A 24,400-nucleotide genomic window follows, 5' to 3' on the forward strand; every position below is an offset into this window, starting at 1 on the left:
GGCCCTGGCTGTTCAGACAGATACAGAGACCATGCAAAACAATCTTATTCCAACCTCTCCAGTTTCTTAACAAGAGCTGTCAGCACAGTTTTAAAAAGATTCCTCTTTCCTGTCTCTACAATTTTCTGTTTATTAAAGACAGACTTTCTCTTGAATTGATCCAGTGTGAAAGCCTGAGGCATTTGATGATTTTTCATTTGTTTTGTCTAAAAGTTGCATCTTGAAGTGTGAAAATAAAATAATTATTTTGGAATTAAAATCTTAATAATTCTTTTACGATTTTACTGTTGTTTACAGAGGTTCTACTTGACCAAGGAAGTGTTGCTGGTTAAGCTAATTAAAGGGATAGTTCATTCAGAAATGTAAATTCTGTCATCATTTACTCACCCTCATGTCACCTCAAACCTGTATTGGTGGCAATCAAAACGTTTTGGTGCCCATTGACTTTCAGTGTATGAAAAACAACAACACTGAGACATTTTTCAAAATATCCTCTTTTATGTTCCAAAGAAGAAAGTAAGGTTTGGAACAGCATGAGCGAGGGAATACTGTTTCATTTTTGGTGAACTATCCCTTTAAGAAACCTATTGTGAGAACACCAGCATCATATGTTGGGGAACAACATATGCTGGTCTTTTAAACCACGTAGGAAGCTATGATGACAGACACACCTGGACGGAGTTTAGCTGGTGTTTCTGTCGAGAATGTTCTTCTAAAACAGATGGAAGAGTGTCATGACTGTTTGTATTCAATGAGACATCTGGTCCTCATCTGAAGTGCTTTGCTCTCTCTTTGTGGTACATGGAGTTTTGAATGTGTCCGTTTTGGGGTACCTGCATGTGTGCAGTTAGGTTTTAAGGTGTATGTCCTTACTAACTCTCTTATATGTGTCTCTTCCTTCCTGTAGTACTCGTACCCGGTGTGGGAAGACTTCATTGCAAAGGCCACAAAACTACATTCCCAGCTAAGGTGATTTAACTCTTCAGATATCCTTTTATTGATTATTTATTTCATCTTTTTGTAGATAATGATGCTCACCTTATAGGTCCTGTCCCAAATGTCACCCTCAACCCTTGCGATCTATATTTGGGCGCATGGGCTGTTGGGTAATAGTTCACACCAGTGTGGAATCGACAAAAAGTCAAATAGCCCTCGTGAGCACCCTTCTGAATCATAAAATGACAAACGAGCGAAGGCCATGAGACCGCAAGTCCACATCAAGCCCTCCATTCGGGCCTTAATCTGCATTTTTAAGAAGTGAATCAGATTGGTTTTCAACAGGTCTGCCTGCTGTTCTTAATCAGCACTGGCATTGATGACTATAAATGTTTTGTTGTTTACTCCCTTCACAGAACCACAGTGTTGGCGGCTTCAGCGTTCCTCGATGCTTTTCAGAAGGTGGCAGACATGGGGACCAACACGAGAGGTAAATTTTTCAGTTAAAAAGTTGAGGTCACAATGATCAACATTTTTGAGTTGCAGAAGGTTGTCGACGGTGTTTTGGGAGACTATAAAAAACTTTTGCATAGTCAGATTGCACAATAACATTCCAAAATATGGCATTGTAAAGAAGTTGGAATTGGGGCTGCACAATTTGGAGAAAAGAATCGAATGGCGATTTTTCTGTAAAAAATTGTGATTGTGATTTAACCCTTTGAAGGTGTTTTCTGGGTCATGGAGGTGTTCTGACATGCTCTGACATTTGTGCTTATTTCTGTTACTTGTGACATTTTCATGGCTAAAGTCTGATTACACTGTATTCAGCACAAACTCTACTACAATAATTTGTCAGCAGCATGTATGTAAAAGTTTGTAGTTTTGAGATAATTACGTTTATGCGTGGTTTGTGGAAAAAAAAATGTCACTGAAATAAGGTCATGAAACCCATACTGATTATTTCTTCAAAAGACTTTTGAAAATTGTATCACGTAGCCTAGAAATTTGTAAGACATGTTTTGTGTAAGAAAGCTTTATGCGAGGGTTAGGGTTAGGGTTAGGGGTTAGGGTTAGGTTAAATACATCAATATTCATCATGAATATTGATGTATTTCACACCTGAGAAAGACAAAGACCCTCCCATAATGGCCCTATCAGGTGCAATCAGGCCCTATCATTATGAGGAACCTTGCACAAAGAATGAGGAGAGATTTAAAAAAGAATGGCTTTTTAGATTGTTTGGATTTATTTACAACACAACATAATCCAAAGATACACAACAAAGGACAAAAAAGCACATTATTGAACACAGTGATCTAAAGACAGAGACTTGAACAGTCACATAACTTTGTGCCATTCCTGAAACATAGTACATACCTGTCATTTCCAAGGTGTTTGATTTTTCATTTTACCATGTTCATGTACAGAGACTCATATGAATGTGTAAGTCAGCAAGACTCAGTGGCATCTGGTCCCTGTAAAAAAAAAACCCCGAAACAACTGTAAACATGCTGATATCAAGATAAACTATAGGCTGCACGATTTTGGGAATACATTTTAGATTTTTCTGGTTAAAATTGTAATTTAAAATTTACAAAATACACACACAGACATATATATATATATATATATATATATACACTCACCGGCCACTTTATTAGGTACCCCATGCTAGTAACGGGTTGGACCCCCTTTTGCCTTCAGAACTGCCTCAATTCTTCGTGGCATAGATTCAACAAGGTGCTGGAAGCATTCCTCAGGGAGTTTGGTCCATATTGACATGATGGCATCACACAGTTGCCGCAGATTTGTCGGCTGCACATCCATGATGCGAATCTCCCGTTCCACCACATCCCAAAGATGCTCTATTGGGTTGAGATCTGGTGACTGTTGAGGCCATTTTAGTACAGTGAACTCATTGTCATGTTCAAGAAACCAATTTGAAATGATTAGAGCTTTGTGACATGGTGGAAGTAGCCATCAGAGGATGGGTACATGGTGGCCATAAAGGGATGGACATGGTCAGAAACAATGCTCAGGTAGGCCGTGGCATTTAAACGATGCCCAATTGGCACTAAGGGGTCTAAAGTGTGACACGAAACCACCCCCTACACCATTACACCACCACCACCAGCCTGCACAGTGGTAACAAGGCATGATGGTTCCATGTTCTCATTCTGTTTACGCCAAATTCTGACTCTAACATCTGAATGTCTCAACAGAAATCGAGACTCATCAGACCAGGCAACATTTTTCCAGTCTTCAACTGTTCAATTTTGGTGAGCTCTTGCAAATTGTAGCCTCTTTTTCCTATTTGTAGTGGAGATGAGTGGTACCCGGTGGAGTCTTCTGCTGTTGTAGCCCATCCGCCTCAAGGTTGTGCGTGTTGTGGCTTCACAAATGCTTTGCTGCATACCTCGGTTGTAACGAGTGGTTATTTCAGTCACTGTTGCCCTTCTATCAGCTCGAACCAGTCTGGCCATTCTCCTCTGACCTCTGGCATCAACAAGGCATTTCCGCCCACAGAACTGCCGCTCACTGGATGTTTTTTCTTTTTCGGACCATTCTCTGTAAACCCTAGAGATGGTTGTGCGTGAAAATCCCAGTAGATTAGCAGTTTCTGAAATACTCAGACCAGCCCTTCTGGCACCAACAATCATGCCACGTTCAAAGTCACTCAAATCAACTTTCTTCCCCATACTGATGCTCGGTTTGAACTGCAGGAGATTGTCTTGACCATGTCTACATGCCTAAATGCACTGAGTTGCCGCCATGTGATTGGCTGCTTAGAAATTAAGTGTTAACGAGCAGTTGGACAGGTGTACCTAATAAAGTGGCCGGTGAGTGTATATATATATATATATAATGAATACCAGGTTTTTATATATATATATATATATATATATATATATATATATATATATATATATATATATATATATATATATATATATAATGAACACCAGGTTTGTTGTGCCTTGTAGGCAAATATACGTGTAGGGCTGCATAAAATAATAATAACAATAGCCTATAGCAGGTGGCCTATAAATCGTTAAAAATGAACACTTCAGTAACACTACACTAGAGAAAAATATATGGATTATCATATGTTACTTCAAATGTTTCCATTCGTTATGACGTTATGAAATGATTGGAGTAAAAACATGAAGCCTAATGCTTTTCAAACGCACAGCGCGTGCAGAGGACATTTACTGAAGCGATCGAGCCGGTCCAAATTATGAAACATTATTGTTACCACATTATACATATCTACGTTTGAGCAGATATCCACAAACACAGCATTTAACAGTAAACACGGGTCTAAACATGATAATATTCACCATATTAGAGTAAACACTCATACTAGCCTACTTTTATCATGCTGTGTTTTATTATCGAACATAAAAACATCCTTGTGTACATGTATATAAATTTAGCATTAGGGTTCATGTTTTTACTCAAATCTCATTTCATAACGTACATTTTAGTCTGGCACTAGTTTGACTAGTTGCTACAATGTAAAGTTTATATAACAATAACATGCTTACTATTATGAGTGGACATGTCTTACCGTAAAAATCTTTCTCATCTTCAAATCGCGTTCATATAATTCTTCTGAGGAAGCGTTTGAGAAACTGTACATTTCGTTGCTTTCATACGGATTACTTAAACAGAGAATATTTGTTTTTTATATACTGTACATCATTTGAACAAAGAGACTTCAAGCTTTGTAAAGACATTTGTCTCAAGTCTGTGTGACAAACATTCGCTGAGTTACAGTTCATTTTCTGTCGCGTTTCAGAATGAACTTCACATTGAGAGAGACTGCAGAACGCGCATCATGTTTATTTTCTTTATTTTACGAAAAACACAACATTTTGTTTTTATTTTATTATGAGTGTACACAAATAAAATAAGACATTTAACAGTTTTGAATGATGTATAACACTTATATGTAAGATCAAAATTAACAGAGTATTTTGAGTCTCTTTTTCACTGATAAGAAAAAAAGCGAGGTGGTATCGCCGGCGCGACCGCTGACCCCAGGGGGTTAAAATGCGATAAAGCCTACGGCATACGTCCTACGGTGGGTCAGAGGTCACCCTTCCATTGGAACTCGGCTCTCTCATGAACGCGTGTACGTCTGTTGCTGGAAGCCAGTGATTATAGTTTATGAAGTTTTAAATATGGATATTTTTCTTACAAAAACCTTCAGAAGGCATTTATTAACCCACTGGAGTCGTATGGATTACTTTTATGATGGATGGATGCACTTTTTGGAGCTTCAAACACTCGGGCACTATTCAATGCCAATATAAAGCTGGGAAGAGCCAGGATATTATTTAATATAACTCAGATTGTTTTTGGCTGAACGGAGAAAGTCATATACACCTAGGATGGCCATAAATTATGGGATTCATTTTCATTTTTGGGTGAGCTATTCCTTTAAATAAAAGTAAAAAAAACTCAGGAATCCCTTAATGCTTCTCTTTTGTTGATAAGCGCTTCTCATTACAAGTATGGGAAGATGGTCAGCACATGTCTGTTTCCTAATGCTCATTAGAGTGACCCAAACTCAGATCAGATGCATAGATTCGTGTAGATCAGCATTTACTGCGAACATTTACTTGTTCTGACTGAGACACTGAAAACACCAGATCATGAGATGCTCACACGTGTACTGTAAGAACACTGCTGCGCTTCACTCTGAAGCATGCAGATTCAAATGTAATTAAATCACAGGCTTTGTGGTTTGATAATCGCACTAAGGCATATTGTGATTTTGTTTTAATTTCAATCAATTGTGCAGCCCTTGTTGAAAGTCATACTTAAATATGAATACAGCAGGAAGGTCACTTTGGGTTTGTTCTGATAACTAGGAAATGGCTTGAGAGTCATGTTTCATCATAGTTTAATACTGCTTCTAGCTTGGCTGCTATTGGATCTCTGAAACCGAATCCTTCCTGTGCCTTTAAAATCCTCTAGTTACTGCCTGCAGGGATCAGACAAGGCCAAACAAATCTAGTCTTCATCAACACAGTTAAAGGATGTGGGTCAGGCATAGCTGTCTGCCTAGAGCTGAATTACTCATTTGTACATTTCTTGTAAATTGCACCATATGTACACAAGCGCTGAATGCAATGGATCTTTATATCCCATGCAGTGTGCATGGGTTTGTTGCGTGTGTTCACCAACCAATCACATTGGACAAAATGGATGGTTGCTATTGGGTACCAAAATCTGCAAGGTTACAGCACTACATATCAGACGTATATAAAGGTCTTGTTTTAAAGATCTTCTTAGTGTGGGAGAGAAACTATGATGGAATAGGATTATGATCTATGATTCGTAAGTTTTAGTTTGGGGTTAGAAAGGCTTATATGTGGCCTTGGGAAATAAATATAATGGATTGAAGATATATAAAAGATATATGTTTTTTGCTCAAATATATTTGGCAGAAATACATTTTGTAGTACTTTATATGTTGGCATTTAAACTAAAGGTTTGAACAAAATACATTTTCAAAAAAGTATGTTTCCTAAGCCACATATATTTAGCATATTTAAGCATATATTTTGGCCAGAGAAACATCCATGGAGTTATATTTATATATCAATCAAAATTTTACCCAACCCCTACTGCTATACAGCTGGTTATAAAAAACTTGCAGTGATAAGAAATTAAGAAAGATACAGACTATACACTATAGACTAGAGTCTAAAGGAGCAGATTATGTCACATTTGATTTTGTTTCAGTCTAGTAACAGAAAATGCAAACCTATCCACCTTCACCCTTCTGCCCAGTTCAGAATCATTACCAGATGCCAGTGAACCAGATTGATTCCATTTGTCCTGCGGGAGCGCTTTGTTCTGCACCGGACTCCAAACATACAGCACTGGCATAAATTAGTTCAGTGAACTGTCAATACTTTTAGTAGATAGCTGTCACTGGAGCATTTTCACCTCTGACCTTCTCTGTCTGTTGTTTATGACTTTGCGTTGATAAGTTACAAGTTGCACTACTATACACACCATAGTCAGTGGCGTAACGAGCAAACACCGGGCCCTTATGCAGGATTAACAAGGCGGGCCCCCCTCCTACAGCACGTGATGACGCAATGTCCACGAGTAAGTTTCCATGAATAGGACAGGATAGGATCATAGAGACACAGCATATAAGAGATGAGATGACTGACAAAATCAAGAGTAGCCTACGCGCACCACAAAAACAACAACAAAAAAAACACTAGTGAATGGGCACCATAACACAAAAAAACACTGTGCTATCTTTTTAAAGCAGCTTAATTTTGGGTAATTTACTTTTGTAATTTGACTACGACTCCACTCCATATCAATATTGTCTGTCTCAAGTTCAACGTTTTTACTGTTTTGCACGCAACGCATGTTCACTTACCGACCCGGGGATTCCCCAGTCCCAATTCGAAAACAAATTACACCAAAATCCATCATTGTTCGTTTCACAGGTAACGCTTCCTTTTACAGTCCTGTTACCCATGTACTTACTATGTACTTATTATAGTAATTATAATTACTGGGTAATAACTAGGTACTAACCCTGAACCTACCCCTAAACCTACCCGTAACCCATGTACTTACCTTATATTAGCCAGTACTTTCTAGGTAAGTACACTGTAAGTACACGTAAGTACTGTACTGTAAAAGGAAGCGTTACCGTTTCACACATGTATTTAATGATCAGTAAAATATGTTGTTGTCATTAATTATTCAAATAAATTCGCAATAAAGTAAAATGCGATCAGACTGAAAGTAGTAAAATGCAATAGGGGGCCCCAGCTGTCAATCAATATCTTCCAGTCACGCGGGCCCCTGATTGGTCCGGGCCCGTAATAGTTACGCCTGTGACCATAGTGTATCAAATGATTGTTACCCTAATTCCAAAGGAGAGAATTCATTACAAGCTTCTCACTTTTATTTAATTTTTTTTGGAGGGGTCACAGTAGCTCCACACTAAAATTATATCTACTCTACACCAATGAGAGGGCTGTATATAATCCCTGACATTAAGTGTCAGCAACTGTAGGCCTGCGTTCTCTTTGAATTAGGGGCAGGCTGGGGGCACTGGCACAGCTGGAGATCTCGCTAAAACACTGCCATCAGACAGATTCTCGTCTCAACGGCTTCCAGTGACACACATTTCTCCCCCCTATCACCCCAGTTAGCAGGCCCATAATCACACACAGTCCGGACAGTCACATTAGCTAACGACCACAGCCTTTCAGTGACCTGAACATGTAAAGTGTTTGAATATGTGGCAGTACAGTACTTTACAGTAAGGTTCATTTAGTTTATGCAGTAGGTCTCCTGAACTAACTATGAACAACAATTTGTTCATATTCATAAAAATGGCTTTTTAAATATAGTATAATTTACAATATGTTATAATTACATTCATATTACACATGATATTTAATTATATTATAATTATGAACATACTATTGTTCATTGTTAATTCATGTTTATTCAGAATACATTGGTGTTAATGTATTTTTACAACTTTAAATGTTAGTATATAAGCAACAGTAAAAGTAGAAATTAATAAATGCTATGATGTTTTTTTTATGAACATGAAAACATTTCTAACCTTATTGTACAGTGTTACCAGTTCACCTTTCAGATTCGTCTTCATGATTGCCTGGATGTCAGTTTTGACCACTACCCTGCTGAAAACTCCAGCATAAACCAGCATGAATTCCATGTTGGTCCAGGCTGGTTTATGTTGGTTAGAACTGGTATAGTGCTGGTCAAGCTGGTGGACTAGAATAGTCATGCTGTTCTCAAGCAAAACTGAGCTGGCTTGCTGGTCCACCAGCTCTCCCGCTTCCCATGCTGGGAACAAACAAGCATTCGGTGCTGGTCCCAGCATGCAAAACATACCTTATGCTGGTGACCAGCCTTGCTGTGTTTTTTAAGAGGGTATTAAGGGTTTCATCTCCTTTCAACTCGACTTATTGTTCCATATATGCATTTAAGATTGTCAAGAAAAGGTCAGTTTAAGTTGAGTGTTAGTAGGCTTGCGAATACCAATACAAGGAACGTCAATATGGAAGGAAATTACATACTGCCACTTTCTCTCTCTATCTCTCTCTCTCTCTCTCTCTTAAACCTTTCTCTTCTATTATGACTCCCTGCCTTTGATAGCAAAGGAGTCCAGCAGTCTGGCTTGTTTGTGATCTTTATAGTCATGGCGTCATGGTCAGTGTTTTTTATAGAGCAGATGTGAGCAGTCTATTAGAGCACGTGTTAGACAGGCGTGGAAGTGTTTGATGTCTGTGTTTGACTTGCATTTGGATGTCTGGGCTCTAAGAATAGCTGCATTTGCTAACATTCACTTCCAGTGATGAATGCTGGAACAGGGATGTTTACTGGAACACAAGTCAGATGTAATGATACATGCTTTGTTCATCTAGTTCTTTATTAGCACATCTAAGTCACTGTGTTTATATGATGTCAGCGCTTGCACCACCCCATAGTGATTTAGTTGTGTAAGTGTATAGTTAGTCCTGTGGGTAATTTCTTATGTTGTGAGAGATGCACCATGGGAGATGGTCACAAACGTCTCTGTCATGGGATTGGAGTGAGGTGTGTTTTAATGATGGCTCTTGGGTCTGTGTTTGTGTGTTTTCCATCCATGCTGATGAAAGGCTCTTCTCAGCGTATGTATATACTGTATGAGTGTGTATGTCTATACAAGGAAGGAGCTTGGAAGCGATTTCCCCCGGCTTGCAGTGGCAAGATAGAAATGTGTAATCCTCTTTACCTTGTTCTGACACACAGACTGAGTTTGTGCATGTTAGTGTGAGTGTGTGTCAATGGGACGCAGTGGGCTGCTAATCTTCCCTGCAGCTCTGGACTGGCAGATGGCATGTATCCGTGCCAGCCATCTGGAGTGTGGGGCATGGGCAAGAATTTGCCTTACTTGGCACCGGAGATTATACCGTCAGATTCACACTTGCTACATTTCACCCTTTTCTATTACCTGTAACTCCCCTTTTTATCAGGTCCGTGGGTCCCCAAACTGCTCTCAAATGTTTTATTAATCACTTAGAATTTGTTCATACGTGGTCATCATTATCTTTGCTAAAATGAGGCTTACTGTGTTTAAGTTATTTGTATATTGGTGTAATGTGTAGATTCACCCTTTGAATATAATACATAATAGGCTATAAATATATATATACACTCACCTAAAGGATTATTAGGAACACCTGTTCAATTTCTCATTAATGCAATTATCTAATCAACCAATCACATGGCAGTTGCTTCAATGCATTTAGGGGTGTGGTCCTGGTCAAGACAATCTCCTGAACTCCAAACTGAATGTCAGAATGGGAAAGAAAGGTGATTTAAGCAATTTTGAGCGTGGCATGGTTGTTGTTGCCAGACGGGCCGTTCTGAGTATTTCACAATCTGCTCAGTTACTGGGATTTTCACGCACAACCATTTCTAGGGTTTACAAAGAATGGTGTGAAAAGGGAAAAACATCCAGTATGCGGCAGTCCTGTGGGCGAAAATGCCTTGTTGATGCTAGAGGTCAGAGGAGAATGGGCCGACTGATTCAAGCTGATAGAAGAGCAACTTTGACTGATATAACCACTCGTTACTTACAACCGAGGTATGCAGCAAAGCAGTTGTGAAGCCACAACACGCACAACCTTGAGGCGGATGGGCTACAACAGCAGAAGACCCCACCGGGTACCACTCATCTCCACTACAAATAGGAAAAAGAGGCTACAATTTGCAAGAGCTCACGAAAATTGGACAGTTGAAGACTGGAAAAATGTTGCCTGGTCTGATGAGTCTCGATTTCTGTTGAGACATTCAGATGGTAGAGTCAGAATTTGGCGTAAACAAAATGAGAACATGGATCCATCATGCCTTGTTACCACTGTGCAGGCTGGTGGTGGTGGTGTAATGGTGTGGGGGGGATGTTTTCTTGGCACACTTTAGGCCCCTTAGTGCCAATTGGGCATCGTTTAAATGCCACGGCCTACCTGAGCATTGTTTCTGACCATGTCCATCCCTTTATAGCCACCATGTACCCATCCTCTGATGGCTACTTCCAGCAGGATAATGCACCATGTCACAAAGCTCGAATCATTTCAAATTGGTTTCTTGAACATGACAATGAGTTCACTGTACTAAAATGGCCCCCACAGTCACCAGATCTCAACCCAATAGAGCATCTTTGGGATGTGGTGGAACGGGAGCTTCGTGCCCTGGATGTGCATCCCACAAATCTCCATCAACTGCAAGATGCTATCCTATCAATATGAGCCAACATTTCTAAAGAATGCTTTCAGCACCTTGTTGAATCAATGCCACGTAGAATTAAGGCAGTTCTGAAGGCGAAAGGGGGTCAAACACAGTATTAGTATGGTGTTCCTAATAATCCTTTAGGTGAGTGTATATACATATATATATGTACAGTATACACTACCGTTCAAAAGTTTGGGGTCAGTGAGAATTTTATTTTTATTTTTTGGAGGAAAGAAATCAATACTTTTATTTATCAAGGAATAATTAATTTGATCGAAAGTGACAGTAAAGACATTTATAATGTTACAAAAGTCTTTTGAACTTCCTATTCATCAAAGAATCCAAAAAAAAAAAAAAAAAAACTGTACAACTGACAGACCAACAACTGTTTCAACATTGATAATAATAATAAATGTTTCTTGAGCATCAAATCCTCATATTATACTGATTTGTGAAGGATCATTTGACACTGAAGACACTGACACTGGTGATGCTGAAAATTCAGCTTTGATCACAGGAATAAATTACACTTTACTATATATTCACACAGAAAACAGCTGATTTACACTGGAATAATATTTAATACTATAACTGATTTTTGTTGTATTTTTAATCAAATAAGCGCAGCCATGGTTAGCAGAAGAGAATTCTTTTAAAAGTATTTAAAATCGTACCGACCCCAAACTTTTGAACGGTAGTGTACGTATATATAATATATATATATATATACCTTGATTTTTGGACATCTAATGGTAATACCATGGTTATATTCACATGTATCATATGTACGTATTTTCAAGCCTGCTAAATGGGGAAACTGTCAAGTTAGACAAAATGAAGAACCAGCAGATGTTAAATCCAGCTTCTGTCCTTCATTATTTGTCTTTAGTAAAAGCAAGCACTCGTTTTACATCCTTGAAATATTACACAAATATTTTTCAGAGGAAACCTGTTGTGCATTTAGAAGCTTCCATAATCAACACTTTACTGTGCAGTCAGTTATGTTCGGCTGTTGAAGCCAAGCAGAGATGCATGAAAACAATATAAAGTATTAAAAGAACAGAACACTATATACGTTCTACATCATGATGAAAAGAGAGTTGATGATGAAAAAACGGAAAGCTGAACAGAGGGTAGAGTATTGAATATCAAGATGAGAGGAAAAGTTAGAAGTTATGATTTCTATCTATCTATCTATCTATCTATCTATCTATCTATCTATCTATCTATCTATCTATCTATCTATCTATCTATCTATCTATCTATCTATCTATCTATCTATCTATCTATCTATCTATCTATCTATCTCATAAATTTGTGTGGATGACTTTTACTTTTTCCTTTACAAACAAGTCATAGATTAATTATTTATAATTATTTAAATTATTAAACACACATACACACACACACACACATGCATATATATAGTATACACACACACACACACACACATACATATATAGTATACACACACACACACACACACACACACACACACACATACGTATAAATATATTTACATACATATACAGTGTACACACATACACATATATATACTGTTAGATTAAAATAAATTAACTATTGTTTACTAATTAATTATCTTTTGACATCTTTTGAAAACGTCACGTACAAGAATCAGCAATGGAAAAGAAGATGAGGAATAGCAGCCAGGGAAAAGGAACTGATGTTGTTATCTCCAACTCACGCCTGACCGAACTACTGTCAACCTTAATAGAGAGACAGACGGACAGAGAGAAAAGGAGAGAGGCAGACAGAGAGGAGGGGTCCCTATTATGTCTGTTTTAGTAAAATGTGTGACTGTGTTTTTGCTGGAGCCATAATGTGAAGCACATCTGGCGAGGAGGAGAGGACTGCAGAGTATTTTTAGCAGCACTACTCTATCCCCCAGACAGGAAGTCTTATAAAGGCTGTAAACACACATGCACAAACTCACACTAAGCCATACACACACATGGGCATCTTTAATGTCCCCCCCCTCATGCCAGGAGAGAGTCCTGGGAAGTCTAGAGTAATTGAGAACAGATAGAGTGAAGGCAGGGGGCCAAATTCAGCTTTTCTGTCATTGGTCTTCCTGTCTCTTTCCATGTACTCGTGCTAGACTGAACGTGTGAGAGTGTTTTTGACACTGAGCTTTTTCAGTTTATCAGTCTGATGGTTTATTTGATCGTTATATAACACTCGTTATAATTTTCATAGACATCTTCAGGCATCTAAAAACGTGAGAAGAGGGAACAAGCTGTGCACGTGTTTATTTTTACTCATGTTCATTTATGTTTGAGGTTACCGCTGGGTTACGTGGATGTGTTTATATGAAGCATTGAGATTTTCAGCACTTCATGCTCTGGCCCCAAAAAGATATTACTTCAATGTAAAGTGAATCCTCATTCGTAGCTCAACTCGTAGTACTTTTCTAAAGTGGTTTATTTCTGAGTGAAACTAGATATTCAGTGAGAAAAATTTTAGGGAATTTACTTCATTTTAACCATCAGGACTTGATTGGAGAGTCCCAGAATGGATGGTTTCCAGTTTAAACCTGTTTTGTTCCCCATTGAAAAAATTACCAGAATATATTTTGTTTAAATAGTGTTTTCGCTTGACATCACATTGTTGATGTGCAGAACACATTCTGGCTAGCTTTACTGACTGCAAAAATTAGTTTTTTTTATTTGTCCCCCCCTCGTTTTTTACATAACAGTGTATGGTGCATATTTTAAAAAGACATCACAATAAATATTAAGGTCTTTTGAATTTGTCCTTATTTAAAGTAAGTATACTAAATTAAATATTGACTAACAAAACTCTATCATTATATTTATAGCTAATTTAGCTTTTGTTTATGGTATAATTAAGTTGTAAGAATCCCGAAAAATATTATATTGACCTAAATTAAGTAACATTTTGGCCTATATATAAGAAACAAATATTGATTACGTGTGGTATGGCCTTAAATAATACATTTTTTTGTATGAATATTTTTTTGTCTTTTGTAAAGTAAATATTTTGTATTAATTTTACATCAAAATTTAAACCATTACTATAATTTGAGATAAACTAATGATTTTGGTTGTAACAAATAAGAGTATTTAAACATTTTGACCAATATATATATATATATATATATATATATATACGTATAATATATTTGCACAAAGCAGAACTTTCACAGTGACCTGTTGAGAGACCAAAGAGAGAGAAGACCATGAATCATCTTGTTTGACTCACTCATGATGCCTGTTGCAATGCCAGCCATTCACAGGCTCTGTTAAGAGTGTCTGCCAACCACTTCTGCACCTGCACACGTATCCATTCACAGAGAGAGAGAGAGAGAGAGAGAGAGAGAGAGAGAGAGAGAGAGAGAGAGAGAGAGAGAGAGAGAGAGAGAGAGAGAGAGAGAGAGAGAGAGAGAGAGAGAGAGAGAGAGAGATTATCTGAGAGGTCCGTGGCCTCTGCTTCTCAGTTTAGATGGCAGTGAAGGCCGTTACTTTATCAGATGTTTTGACTGAAATAATGTTAGGGTCTCGTTTAGTTGTTTCCACATTGAGGTGGCTAAAACAAACTCTTATTTACTTTCTTAATGCGCATTCTTCATGTTATCGTGAACAATTAATCTATGCAAGTTATTCTTTAAAACAAAAATTCACACTTGTAGTTGCGCACTTATACTGCTATAAAATTATTTTCATTCTCAGTTGAGGTCACCAGTGAACCAGCAAGGTCAAAAGTGAGAATTATGTAAGCATTTACTCACCCTCATGTTGTTCCAAACCTGTGCACTGTAAAAAATGATTTTTCAAAGTTGTAAATAAAACAAATATTATTGGAGAACATTTTATATAAAAAAACGTATTTTCTACGTCAAAATTTCACATTTATTTCAATGTTTGTAATTGTTTGTGAAATTGACTAGCAATTTTTTTCAGAAAAATGCAAAGGTGTTTTTTGTCTATACAGTGAAAGTCAGACATGTTGTTTTGAACAGCACTGACTTTCATTGGATGGACAAAACCAGTTTTTTTTAAATGACCTTTTTTTGTATTCCCCTGAAAAAAGCAAGCCATACAGGTTTGAAACGTCATGAGGGTGAGTAGATCATGATAAAATGTTCATATTTGGGTGAACTATCCCTTTAAATAGCCGTTGGTCACATGAGTAGTTCCTCAAGGGTTCACAGATCTGCTAAATAGCTTCCCAGTCGTGGGCAGGTGTTGGAGGCAGTGAGAGTCTGACTGAATGGAGCATCTGAAGCCTGGTCACGTGATCTGAAGGAAGGTTGTGGGAGTTGTGTGTGTCCGGTCAGGGTGGGAGGCCAGGGGACTCCTGGATACAGGAAGTCTCTGAACGCTTTCAGGATGGAGCTGTCAGCTGATCCCTCAAGGGAAGGGAAGAGGATGCTGGCAGGTGTGTGAGCGTGTGTGTGTTTGTGTAGCATATCATCTTGACTGAAGCAGTGACGTTGAGCAGGTCTGTTTTTGAGATAAAAAAGCCTTCGTTTTTGAGCTAAAGTGCAGCTGTGAACTTTGCATTGAGCCATGCAAATGTGTGTGTGTGTGTGTGTGTGTACTGGTTTGACCTTCATTATGAGGTCCCCTTATATTGCAGAGTATATTCAGGTTTCAGCCCATGATACGCTCCCTACATTATAGGGACATGCCAATGTCCTCATAATTCAAATCGCTAAAAAACAATTTTTTAAATTAAAAAATGCAGCTTTCTGCGATGGGTAGCTTTTAGAGTTAGGGGCTAGAAAATCTCATTAGCTCAGTATAAAAACATCTTTGCCTGTGTGTGTGTGCCTGGTATTCCCTACGTTATGGAGACCAAATATCCCCACAAGGATAGGAATACCAGTCATTTTTGACCTTGTGGGGACATTTCTTTGGTCCCCATGAGGAAAACAGCGTATAAATCATATGAAGTGTGTGTGTGTGCAAATCAACTCGGGGACAGCTCTGTTATGTTTCAACACCAGTAGCGTTGAACTTGATTTGCCTCGCTGAAGACCTTTGGGAATAGGATGCGAGATGTGCGTGCTCTTGCAGGACTTTCTCTCAGCAGACAGACACCATGGGATGGACCTGTGGGTCTGTGCCAAAAGCGATACACAGGGATTTTTTTGCCATATCATTTCCTGAGTACAGCTCTTCAGACCGAGGATTCAGATGGCTGATCTTTAACCTTCATTTCTTCTTATTCACACCTGGTTTGGCCACCATTCAATCTGTCAGTGCCCCACAGAATGGGACAAATGTAAAATCATATGAATGTGAAAATCAATTTTAAAAGCTTAAAAATCTTCAAATGTTTACTTTACTCGTATTTGAAGCCGTGCCTGATGAGCTCACATGTTGGAGGCTGTTTGTTTTGAGGGTTTTCAGTTCTGGTGTTTCAGTAATTGTGTTTCATTGAGAGTGTGTGTTTGTGCATGTGTGGTATAGGAGGGCAGGTTATTGCCGGCCTCTCCCATTCTCTCCTGTAATAATGGTGTTTAGGAAACATGAGCAGACAGGAAAGGCAGATACAGAGTGGAAGAATGGAGGGATATCCCTTTACCGGGTTCCCTCCTTTTCCCTTTGGACCTGCATGGAGAGATGGAGAGTGCGGCAGTGCTGTTCTTCTGGGCTGCTCCTATTTCTTATTGCACACACACACACACACATTTATATTTGGTGTATAAAAACAACAAACACCATCATATTCAATTCTTTTAAAACTTTGTGAAATTGACAATCAGTTTGGGTTGTGAACCAAGAATCAGTTCTTTTTCACTGAAGTATGGAGACAGAGTTTGCTGCAATGCGTAGTTCTAGACTAAATGTTAGCATTCATTTATTCATCTCATGTGCACAAAAACAGATTCAGTATTCCTCAAAATGAATAAAAACAGTGAAATGCAAACTCAGACTATTATCCAAACCTGCAATAATGATTTTATACCTGCTTTTATGCTTCTGGTTACTCTGCCCCCTTGTGGACATTTTTTATATTCGTTAAATAACACAGATACTTTATGTATTTAATCTCACTTTACTGTCTTTGCTGCTGAGACCTTTGGTGATCCAATTCAACCATACTAAGCAAAAATTACTTTAGTTAAACGTCACATTTGTGTTTTTTTTTTTATTGCTGAAGTAAGAGTGTTGAATTTTTTTCTCCTGCATCCTATTCTTCTGCAATCCAAAATGGCAGCACAGCTGAAAGGTTTATTTGCATTTTATAACAATATTTGCCAACAATATAACTTTTTTGGGGTAAAGAAACAAACAAGCAAACAAGCCCAGTAATTTATAGTAATCATTAATGAATGAAATAGGTTACCACATTTCTGTTTGTTGCATTGATTCTGCCTATAAAAAGACTTTAAAAAGGCACAGTTGAGAAACTAGAATCAATACGAGAACCGTTTATTTATTTACGATTACCATGTCTAGTTATCATAATCAATCAGATATTCCCTTATATCCACCGGCCCTTTGAACTCTGTAAGTAGAGACTTTGGCCCTTCTATCCCATGTAACCTACTGGCCCTCGTACCGGCAGAGTTCAATTTCATCAGATCTGGCTGCAGGATTGGGGGAAATCTTGGATGAGCTGGTTGTATTAAGGCCCAGGCAGGCTGGGCTTTATAGCTTAAGACCCCATTTTAATTACACTTGGCTGGAGAGGAAAGTTAACAACGCTAAGTAATTGTGTTCAAGGTCACCAAGCCAGTGAGCACTTCTTGATGGATCAGAGCCGTGCAGTTCGGGAAGCGTTCTATTTGTGGTCTTTGAAGTTCCGTCTCTTGTGAATATGGTGCAATTATCTTGCTTTTTCACTGACTAAGCAGGCACATACCTTTCCCTAATAGACCTGCTTTTATGCTTCTGATTACTCTGCCCCCTTGTGGCCATTTTATATCCATGATTAAAATCTATATGTGTAAAACAATGTTGTCTGATGTTTCCAAAAATATTGATTCACGGCTCAAATGTTATCTATTTATTTAACTTTCATTTGTCTTGTTGTCAGGTGCCACCAGGGATATTGGCTCCGCTTTGACCCGGATGTGCATGCGACACCGCAGCATCGAGGCCAAACTGCGCCACTATACCAAGTGAGTGATCGACCCATCCATGGCGTGACTACTTTCATGCCTTGCTCCCCGCCAGTCAGACGGCACAGACAGGATTTTATGTCTGTGCCAAGCATTGATTTTCCACTGCGGAGATCAGCAAACATCCATAGATCAATCAGCCTGCTCTAAGGCTTTAATGTGCTGTCTTCAGAGAGACCAAATTAGCTCACAGCTCAAAAGATTTCAAATGCTGACCTTAATGGAATAGTTCACTCATCCTCATGCCATTCCAAACTACTCTTATTATTTTTTCTTTTCTGTGTAACACGAAATCAGATGTCAGGCAGAGTGTTCACGCTGTTCCTTACGCTTCATACAACCATTGGCTGTCAAGCCAATATGTTTGGACAATTTAAATAAGCTTTATTGAAAAGGGTTCAAACTGTGTTTTTCATGCTTGTTCAATGAACCATAAACAATTATTGCACACGCACCTGTGGAACAGTCCTTGGTGCTCTTCGGTCATTCTTGACTGAAAATTTGTACATTTGTTTTGTTTAGAATTTTCATCAGAATGGTGAGAAACTTGGTAAAGGGTTTGGCACTTGCTATGTGAACACAAAACAAATCATGGACATGATTCGAACAGGTTAAATGGTCCTGAAAAAAAACAGTCACACTTGTGCTCCTCGCGGTCAAAATGGAAATGAATGGGAGACGAATTTCATCTAGTGGAAACTTTTGGTACTGCGGCCAAACAAAATCTTACTGAAAGCTAATTTTTTGAGATGGCTCAAATTTTGTACACAACTTGTTTAGATTTATGGCTTTGATTTTCTCACAGTTTTAGAGTAAAACATGTTTTTTTTTAAATATATATTTCATATAAAAATTTTAAAAAAGTGTTTTTGCACATTTTTCATATCAATAAACGTACAATTATGTAAATTTTTTTAAGTTCACTCTTTAAAGCTTTTTTCAAGTCTCGTCTTTGAAAAGAAATCAGACTTAAGTATGTGCTCTAAAGTATTCAAGATTTACGACAGTTTAAGTTGGAAATTTAATTTTCAGGTCTATGCTCAACAAGTGAATAAATATAATTTAGTACCATAAAATCCCCTAAAAATGCAAAATATTAAATATAAAACATTATCGAACTAAAATATAGTACATTATTTTCATTGAAATAATTTTTTTTATTTCTGTCATTTTTGACCGACACGCGAAGAGCACCAAAGGATAGTTTATAGGCGGTAGACAATTAAGGCCACAGTTACAATAACTTAGGACACTAAAGAGACTGGATCTGAAAAACAGCAGGAGAATGATGCCCAGGATGCCTGATCACCTGTGTGAACATGCAGGGAGGCACGAGGACCGCAGATGTAGCCAGAGCAATAAACCGCAGTGTTCGTAATTTAAGATACCTAAGCCAGTGCTACAGGGAGACAGAGAGTTCAGCTGACTGTCCCTACAGTGCCAAACCTCGTGTGCCAACTTGTATGTGCCTTAGTGGAAGAGTGGAGTAACAACTCAAAGCAAGAACTGGTAAATCTACTGCAGTGCATGAAGATGAGACACACTGAAGCACTTAAAGCAGCTGCTTCAGATTCTGACTGCTACTTTTGATTTTGACCCCACCTTTGTTCAGGGATTATTCCATTTCTGTTCATCAAATGTTTGAGAAATTTGTTCAATTTATGTCTCAGTTGTTAAATAATTTTTTCATACAAATATTTACACGTTAAGACATTTTCTGGAAATGTAGTTCTATAATAAAATGTATATATACATACTGTATATTGTATGTATGTATGTATGTATATGTGTGTGTAAAATATAATTTATATATATTTTGTGTATAACTAACCATAGTTTCATTTTTGCCGTTTTTGTGCAAAGTGCTCTAATGGAAAAAATGATCGCCCCACTCCAAGACAAGATAGAAGAGTGGAAGAAAACCGCCGCCCTGCTGGATAAAGACCACGCCAAAGGTGGGACTGACTCATCACAGTGGTCTCAAACCTGTACTTTCTGCAATACTAATGTCTCTGTCCTGAATTTACACCTTCCTGCTGTTCACCAGAGTACAAGCGCTCAAGGCAGGAGATCAAGAAGAAGTCATCTGACACAATAAAGCTGCAAAAGAAAGCCAGAAAAGGTCAGTCTCCTTTTTCCCCCTCTGTCAGCGCAATGATTTCCCCTCTCGCTCACACTCTCTCCGTGCTTTGAGAGTTTTTTAGAGGATTACTGCGTTCAGTATGTTAAAAGAATCAGTGAATATGTGCCGTGCTGGGGATTTTTCTCACTCAGCCCCCTCTCTTGCATGCTAACTAATTCTGATGCCAAGATTAATTAGGTCAAAGACAGATTATGAAGTTCGAGTCAGGTCAAAAGGTCACAGTAGCCCTATTGAATCAGATGACCAGTAAACCATAGCACCGTCTAGCTTTCATTTCATGCGCTTGATTTTAAAAGGGTAGTCCACTCAAATGTGAATATTCATTCATATATAAAAGTCCTTATTTCCTCATCTTCATGTTGTTCCAAACCTGTATGACGTTCTTCTGTGGAGCTCAAAATAAGTATTTTGAAGGTGAAAATGTATTATTACATGTAACATAATACACACACTTGCAATTGCATTCCCTGTGCAATCTCTTCATGGCAATGCTCTTTTTTCTCTCTCTTTCATACTGTGATTGGCTTGGCTTCTGCTTATTAACTGTAGAGCTATCAGGTATGTATTCAGGCAGTTCCTTCATCGTTCATCACGTTTAGCATGACTAACATCGATTTCATTTCATCCGAGGTATTTTGTGCGCATTTCATAAGAATGTTTTAGTGTCCTTTGCGAACGCCCCACACAATTCCATTGTTTGCAAAAGCGTGCTTGTTTCATTGCCATTCTTTCCGTCAGACATAATAAGCATCTGTGTTGTGAAAGTAAATCACAATGTACAATCATGCAATATTTGGTGTGTTTAGATTCAGAGCATCAACTCTATGTCATTTATTTTCATTATATGGTCATGATGGTTTCCTAGCATGAAGCCTGACAATGCTTGGTTGCTGTGTTGACATTATCCACCCTGATCTGTCTTCATCGTGCTGACCCATGGGACATCTGTGTTGACATCTGCATCAAACATTTCATGTGTTAAAAATGCTCAAATGTGCATTTTCAGTTCATTCAGTGCATCTTGGTGTACACTACCGTTAAAAAGGTTGGGTTTGGTAAGATTTTTTAAATGTTTTTGAAAGAAGTCTTTTATGCACACTTTATTCGATCAAAAACACATTCAAAACAGTAATATATTTTTATTAATTAAATAGCTTTTTTTTATTTAATTTTTATATGTTGTGTAATGTAATTTATTCATGTGATGGCAAATCAGAATTTTCAGCAGCCATTTCTCCTGTCCGGAAATCATTCTAATATGCTGATTTAGTGAAGTAACATTTCTTATTATTATCAATGTTGAAAAAAGTTGTGCTGCTTAATATTTTTGTGGAAAGTGTGACATTTTTTTTCAAGATTCTTTGATGAATAGAAAGTTTAAAAGAACAGCATTTATTTTTTTGTAACAATGCTTTACTGTCACTTTTGATCAATTTAAAGCATACTTGCTAATCTATTTATTTATTTCCCAAAAATGTTTAACTTGCTCCAATCTTTTGAACGGTAGTATAATTTTCCATTCATGGATTGCTCATTCACCCATGTCTTTATTGCCATTTATCTCTCCTCTCCTTCTCTTCATCTCAGGGCGAGGAGGACTACAGCCGCAGCTGGACAGTGCCATGCAGGATGTGAGTGACATGTACCTGCTGATGGAGGAGACTGAGAAGCAGGCGGTGCGCCGAGCCCTCCTGGAGGAGAGGGGGCGCTACTGCTCTTTCATCAGCTTCCTGCAGCCTGTAGTGGTGAGAATTAAACCCCCTGTGGTGAAAATCAAGTTTTTAATGTTGTTTATATGTCTACGTGGTGTTTTTAATATGCTTTAACACAAACCATGTGCAAATTTATAAGTCAACACCATTGGTGAGTATTTTCTTGAAAAAAGATATTCTCAAAAACGGGGTTTGAAACCGCCTGTGTTTCTTACGTCACAAACTACCTTGTAACCAATCACGTAAACGTGCGGGTGGGCTTTAGCATATCATTAAATATGCTGCGAAGCAGGGGAGTCTCAAGAGAAGCCAGGTGATCCCGGTGTATTTGTCTGTTGATATGAAAAGTTGTGTACATTTAGCAATATAGCGGGTGAATTTGATGTCTATTACGATGTTATGATGAACTATATGCCTTTCTCCAATGACGTTCCAAGTTGTTCAAAGCATTTCTATGGATCCTGATTTTTAGAAGGCAGCCGTATGACTCTGAGATGGCGAACGGGAACATGGTTTGTCGTTTGTGTAACATTAGCAACACATTATTAGCTGTTTGATGATAACATAGTAAAGCAAAAGGCTAATCATATTAATTACCGTTATGTGTCCGACGTTGAAGAGAGTGATAAATGAAACGCATTTCCATTCTGATACATCGACTTGTAGAAGAGCCTGTATGAGTGGATTCGGGGCTCATTTGCATATTCATGTATCCGCGTATACTAAATGAAGCAAGGGTGTAGAGTTGCATTCAAGCTATATTAATGCATGAATACATTTTCTTTTACAGGAAAACTTTAAATTGCCATTTTGGCGATCAAAGATGAGTTTTACTTCTAGAGGTCTAGCAAGATAATTTCTTCTTTTTTTTTGTGTGTGTGTAATATATTGTATTTTTTTTTTCAGAGGATTTAAAATGGAATCTATCTATATATATTTCTATCTATCTTATATGAGTAAAAGAGCTTGCTGCTATTTAAAATTAAATGGCAAAATTTAATTTAATGAATCAAATATCTAATTAATCAAATTAATCAACTTTCCTCAGATCGGTGAAATTGCCATGCTGGGAGAGGCCACTCACCTTCAGGCCATTATTGATGACCTCACTGTGTTGACCACTGACCCACATAAACTACCAGAGGCCAGTGAACAGGTGCTTAAACATACATATGAAAAACATATGAAAATCATTTAACACACACACACACACACACACACACACACACACACACACACACACACACACACACACACACACACACACACACACACACACACACACACACACACAGAGATAATAATAATAAGGAAATTTGATAATTTGACTTCCACTAGGTGATTATGGATCTTAAGGGGTCTGACTACAACTGGTCCTACCAGACCCCACCTTCTTCTCCCAGCAGTGTTGGATCCAGGAAGAGCAGCCTTTGCAGGTGCTTGTTTAATCGTTTTATCACAAATAAGATTTCCCATCTGTGCATCTGTACTGTTTAATAATGATATAATTAAGCCATACACTCTTAAAAATAAAGATTCCAAAAGGGGGCTTTCATAGTGATGCCATAGAACCATTTTTTGTTTCCCCAAAGAACCTTTCAGTGAACAACTCTCAAAGAACCATTTTTCCTTACTTTTGTGGAATGAAAAGGTTCAATCAAATCAAAGATTTTTATGGAACCATAGATGCCAATAAAAGTGTATATGTCTCAACAATTCGCAGTTGCATTTAGAGATTCTTATTTGGCTTGCTAGTTTTGGGAATAACACTAATGATTCTCTGTGTTCCTCTCAGTTTGGTGCATCTGCCCCCAGGTGGCGCCCATCGCCTGAGCAGCGTCTCCTCTCATGATTCTGGATTTGTCTCTCAAGATGCGAATGTGCACTCCAAACCTCCCTCCCCCATGCCGTCTGACATCACTAGCCAGGTCTTTACCAGTTCATCTGGTTTTTCGTTTTCATCTGTTATGTTTAATGCGGTTTAATTTCCACATCCATTTCACTGACCTATCTTTATCTATCTCTGGTAAACAGAAGTCCTCCAGTTCTGCATCCTCAGAGGCTTCAGAAACCTGTCAGTCAGTCAGTGAGTGCGGCTCTCCCACAATAGTAAGTATTATTTTATGTCTGGAATTTTATAAATATATGGTTTAATTACTTAAACTCTTTGGCCGGCACCTCAAACTTCCTTTTATT

At 38.1% G+C, this 24,400-nt stretch overlaps 1 protein-coding gene across 5 annotated transcripts in view; it reads left to right on the forward strand.

The window, feature by feature from the left end:
- The window catches only part of mtss1la (MTSS I-BAR domain containing 2a), a 34,876-nt gene that overhangs the window by 4,879 nt on the left and 5,597 nt on the right, over positions 1-24,400 (forward strand). For 4 of the 5 annotated variants that reach the window (XM_056261265.1, XM_056261266.1, XM_056261267.1 and 1 more), the window contains 10 exons: positions 908-969; positions 1,353-1,426; positions 18,265-18,349; positions 20,213-20,304; positions 20,397-20,471; positions 22,080-22,237; positions 23,253-23,360; positions 23,543-23,640; positions 24,000-24,132; positions 24,239-24,313. In XM_056261265.1, coding sequence (XP_056117240.1) covers positions 908-969; positions 1,353-1,426; positions 18,265-18,349; positions 20,213-20,304; positions 20,397-20,471; positions 22,080-22,237; positions 23,253-23,360; positions 23,543-23,640; positions 24,000-24,132; positions 24,239-24,313 — 960 coding nt within the window. Of the gene's footprint in view, positions 1-907; positions 970-1,352; positions 1,427-18,264; positions 18,350-20,212; positions 20,305-20,396; positions 20,472-20,959; positions 21,051-22,079; positions 22,238-23,252; positions 23,361-23,542; positions 23,641-23,999; positions 24,133-24,238; positions 24,314-24,400 lie in introns of those variants that run through there. The other variant, XM_056261268.1, reaches the window with a different exon arrangement.

The sequence above is a fragment of the Rhinichthys klamathensis genome, unplaced genomic scaffold (genome assembly GCF_029890125.1).
Source record: "Rhinichthys klamathensis goyatoka isolate OS25496 unplaced genomic scaffold, OSU_Roscu_1.1 h1tg000181l_1, whole genome shotgun sequence".
Taxonomy (NCBI): Eukaryota; Metazoa; Chordata; class Actinopteri; order Cypriniformes; family Leuciscidae; genus Rhinichthys; species Rhinichthys klamathensis.